Source organism: Penaeus chinensis, chromosome 7 (assembly GCF_019202785.1).
Source record: "Penaeus chinensis breed Huanghai No. 1 chromosome 7, ASM1920278v2, whole genome shotgun sequence".
Taxonomy (NCBI): Eukaryota; Metazoa; Arthropoda; class Malacostraca; order Decapoda; family Penaeidae; genus Penaeus; species Penaeus chinensis.
In genome coordinates this window covers 7,149,980-7,154,687 of record NC_061825.1, presented here as the reverse complement: position 1 = coordinate 7,154,687, position 4,708 = coordinate 7,149,980, and the positions used below count along the sequence as shown (strand labels likewise).

At 43.3% G+C, this 4,708-nt stretch overlaps 1 protein-coding gene across 8 annotated transcripts in view; it reads left to right on the top strand.

Moving 5' to 3' along the window:
* The window catches only part of LOC125027364 (carbohydrate sulfotransferase 4-like), a 6,061-nt gene extending 2,141 nt beyond the window's left edge, over positions 1-3,920 (top strand). For 4 of the 8 annotated variants that reach the window (XM_047616407.1, XM_047616406.1, XM_047616412.1 and 1 more), the window contains exons 3-8: positions 676-742; positions 1,027-1,189; positions 2,066-2,279; positions 2,519-2,677; positions 2,928-3,015; positions 3,355-3,920. In XM_047616407.1, coding sequence (XP_047472363.1) covers positions 676-742; positions 1,027-1,189; positions 2,066-2,279; positions 2,519-2,677; positions 2,928-3,015; positions 3,355-3,650 — 987 coding nt within the window. In that variant the 3' untranslated portion in view covers positions 3,651-3,920. The remainder of the gene's footprint in view (positions 1-675; positions 743-1,026; positions 1,190-2,065; positions 2,280-2,518; positions 2,678-2,927; positions 3,016-3,354) is intronic. The other 4 variants (XM_047616411.1, XM_047616413.1, XM_047616409.1 and 1 more) reach the window with 3 other exon arrangements.
* The last annotated feature ends 788 nt before the right edge of the window (positions 3,921-4,708 follow it).

The window sequence follows — 4,708 nt, the reverse complement described above, 5'->3', positions numbered from 1 at the left end:
TAACCTACCGTGAAAAATATTAAAGTGAACCGTATTCATGTTGATAAATGTAGAAAAGGTATGAATGAGAATGAATATCTTCATAATACAAAGGGTATTCTGACGAAGATATAATCGACACCGGTCAAATACATCTCTTGTATTGTGAAGATATTCATTATCATTCATACCTTTTTTACAGTTAATAAGTGTTAATCTGAAAGATATGATCACGAATGGATTTATATTACCATGGTGAGGCAAAGATGTATGTGAGGTAGCATATCGATTAACACTTGTATGATTCGTGTGTTAGACTAACAAATCACTATAGTCTGTATTATAGTCCGTGAAATTGCAAAAAATTAACTCGGAAATCTTTGAAGAAATGCGGTATATCATTCATTTTAGCCAAGTTATTCATTTTTCAAGTCAAGTTAGAGAGGGAGACGAAGAGAGAGAGAGAGAGAGAGAGAGAGAGAGAGAGAGAGAGAGAGAGAGAGAGAGATAGAGAAAGAGAGAGAGACCGAGGGAGAGAGAGAGAAGAGAGAAAATAGTCCCAGAGAGCAAAACATAGGTCGTTTCAGCAACTTCTAATCTCCGTCTTTGTTATATTCATAATTGTTATTCTCATATCGTACAAGAAACAGATTCACGTCTTCCTTGTGAACCTGATTCCATCGTGGGCTTTTGCAGATGTCGTATCTGAACGCGGGACTGCTAACTCCACGGAGGCGCCTCGACACAGCACTCCGCACGCAAGGTTAACTGGATAGTGTCAGTGTTTATGAATAACTTTTTGAGAAAATATTGTTAGAAAATAGTATAGGCATAGACATATGTGTACGTACGCACACACACGCACACACACACACACACACACACACACACAGACACACACACACACACACACACACACACACACACACACACACATATATATATGTATACATATATACATATATGTATACATATATACATATATGTGTATATATATATGTATATGTGTGTGTGTGTGTTCCGTGCTGACGGCCGTCCCGCTCGCAGGTGGCGTCGCCGCCGGCGCCTCCCCCGCCAAGCTGACGGCGACGCCCTTCCACGTCCTGCTCCTGAGCTCCGTCGGGCGCAGTGGCTCGACCTTCCTCGGGGAGCTCCTGTCGCAGCGCCCTCGCACCGTGTTCATGTTCGAGCCCGAGCTCTTCCTCCAGCAGTAGGCGCCAAATCGGTGTAATTTTACGACTTAAAAAAAGCGTCAAGCTTGTGTGTGTGTGATCATTATTGTTATTCTGTCACCATCATCGTCATCACTATCGTCATCATCACCATCATTGCCATCATCCTCATCATTATCATCATCGTCATCGTCATCACCATCGTCATCGTCATCACCATCGTCATCATTGTCATCGTTACATCATCATCCGCATCACTATCATCGTCATCACCATTATTCTCCTCCTCCTCCCCCTCCTCCTCCTCCTCATCATCATCATCCTCGTCATCTTCAACATCATTGTCGTCATCATCATCATCCTACTCTCTTTCTCTCTCTCTGTCTCTCCTCTCTTCTCTCCCCTCTCTCCTCTTTTCTCTCTCGTCTCTCCTCTCTCCTCTCTCCTTTCATCTCTCCTTTCTTCTCTCTTCTCTCTTCTCTCTTCTCTCCTCTTTCTCTCTCTCTCCTCTCTCCATTCTCCTCTCTTCTCTCTCTCCCTCCTCTCTCCTCTCTCCTCTCCCCTCTCCCCTCCCCCCTCTTTCCTCTCTCCTCTCTCCTCTCTCTCCTCTCCCCTCTCCTCTCTCCGCTCCCCCGCCCCTCTCTCTCTCTCTCTCTCTCTCTCTCTCTCTCTCTCTCTCTCTCTCTCTCTCTCTCTCTCTCTCTCTCTCTCTCTCTCTCTGTGTGTGTGTGTGTGTGTGTGTGTGTGTGTGTTTCTTTGTCTATGTGTGTGTGTGTTTCTGACTAAGGAGCACGTCAAATAAATCTCATGCGCAAGTAAGAAATTAATTCTCAAACACACCTTTTTCTACATCTACATAAACTTACTTGAATATCTACCTTCGATCTTATTAACATTTGGCGCGTGGTTCACAGCAAGTCCCCCACCGGCGTGACAGCAGCTGCCAGCCGAGAACTTATCCAGCGGATGCTCGAGTGCAATTTCAGCCAAGAGTGGAGTGCCTGGGCGAAAACTAGGAAAAATGTTTGGAAACCGGAAAACCACGAAGTCTGCGAAGGTCACAGGGGTAGTGACTACCACCAGTGTTTGAGGGAAATATGTCAAAGCAGCGTCTTTAAGGTTATCAAGGTAAATTTGCTTCCCAGTTCTTTTGCTGTTAACGATATAAACAAAAACAAAGCCTCTGATCTTAGAGGATATACCGCGATCATAATTTCCATGCTGAGTTTTCCTCCCTTACATGCCCCTTCTAAGTTACCATCACAAGTCCCCGTCAACACGGAGGGAGACAAGACCCGAGTTAAATAAAAAAATAAAAATATAAATTAACCGCCCGTTTGACCAGCGCCCTGCCATGTGACCAACAGACGATAAAGTTGCGTGTGTGGTGGGCGGGGGAGGTGCTCCTCGGCGGGGGCGTGAAGGTAGTCCATCTAGTGCGTGACCCCCGCGGCTCCTTCACGTCCCTCGCCCGGCTTAGCATGGTCCAGGCTGACTACAAGATGTGGTGTCCACGGATCCTACAGGTGGGGCTGAGAAATACAAGCTACTTTAGATAATATGACAGAAGCATAGGTCTAACTTAAGAAAATGGGTCTATAGCGTGAGAGAAAACAGAGAGATTGATGTTCACTAGAAGATAACTATGTTAGTGAAGGGGGATCACCAACAAACTGCAATAGTGAGGAAGATTATAGGATTTAGGATTATGCAGGAGGAATTTGCATTGAGGATGTAAAGGATACTCATCAACATTTTCACCGAATCTGTTGGCAGGACCTGGAGATGGTGAGCACCATGAGAAGTCTGTTCCCCGAGAGTTTTACTTCCGTGAAATACGAAGATCTTTGTCGCGATCCCTGGGGTAAGCTAGTGCTACGCCGTGGATCTCCGATTCGCTGTCTAATAATCATTCATTAACTCTCTGTACACTCGAGGACGTTCTCTGTACCTATATATGTATATATATATATATATATATATATATATATATATATATATATATGTGTGTGTGTATATATATATATAATGTGTGTGTGTGTGTGTGTGTGTGTGTGTGTGTGTGTGTGTGTGTGTGTGTGTCTGTCTGTCTGTCTGTCTGTATACACACATATTTTGATCTTTTTTTCTGAGCAAAGTTTCCAGCATTCTCCTCTCCTGCGAAATGCTCCCTGATAACCCACCATTTCTCCTCCAACCGCAGGAACGGCCACGAAACTGTGGAAGTTCATTAGCAACGAAAACAACACCTCCCTACCAGTGTCCTGGAGGACGTTCTTGCATCGCCACACGAACACAAACAGCATTAAACCCTACGGCACGGATCGCGATACACGGCAACAAATCGGCGCCTGGCGGGAGAAGATCAGCGAGCGGATGCTTAGCGAGATCGAGCACCACTGCGGCGGCGTCATCGACATGCTGGGTCACACTCGATTCCACTCTCTGACAAATGCTAGAAATAGTTCCATTCCGCTGGATGAAAAGTCTGGCACGTAGGGTCCAAGGTTCGACTCTTTGAGTATTATAAAAAGCGGTATGAGGATGTTGATGGAATGGTTATCGTTAACAAGGTCTGTATGAGTAAATAGACCTTGATCGTTAACAAAGCAACGCCTTTTCCGTCTCGGATATAGCTCTTGTACTAAACAGACAAATGCTCATAAATGTTGGAATCACATTTGCGACCACACATTATATAAACTCAACTTTGTACATTTTTGTATTGCAGAAAAGACATATATCTAATAAATATAAATCCAATGGTTATTATCTATATTATTATTATTGTTGTTGTCATCATTATTATCATCAGCACTAAAATTATTCAAACCAGGTTGGACAGTGATAGGAGTATGTGCAGCTTGACTCTTTAATTATGAGAGTACAACACAAATATATGAACACATGAACTCATCTCGGTGTCCCGCTAGAGGCGCTGGTGTCGAAGGCTACGCGGGCAGACGCACATGCCACGTGGAGCCTGGATTAGCTTAGGGTGGTATGGGTGGCATTTTATGCTTATATGCTTATTGATCCGCCATACTATCATTATTATCGTAATAATTATGCCCATTGTCATTGTTTTTATGCTCATCATTATCATGATCACTATGTTCATTATTATCACTTTTATCAAACGCAGGAAGCAAACGAAGGTTAAATTTCCTTGGAACTTCGAACGTAAAAAAATAATAATAACCACATAGATGATTCTAAAAGTCCAATTCAGTCTCTTCAGGTTATGTAACTAGAATACCGCGGACTTTAGCAAAATTTTAATCGTAATTACCAGCCTGCGGACCATAGAATAATTCACAAATGGGCTACATATATTTCCTAAGGTTTGTAATGTAGGTCTGTAAACTGAAAAAGGAAAAATTCTTTACTACTTCCTATATACTTGTCAAACACGTCAATCCTAAGATTTTAGTCTGTTCTCATTAATTCAGTTTGTTTAAATTAAAGGTTAAGGTAGGCATGTGAGAGAGGGAGGGAGGGGGGGGGGGGGGGGCAGACAGACAGACAATTTGGTCTTCAAATGGCTAAAAGTCACA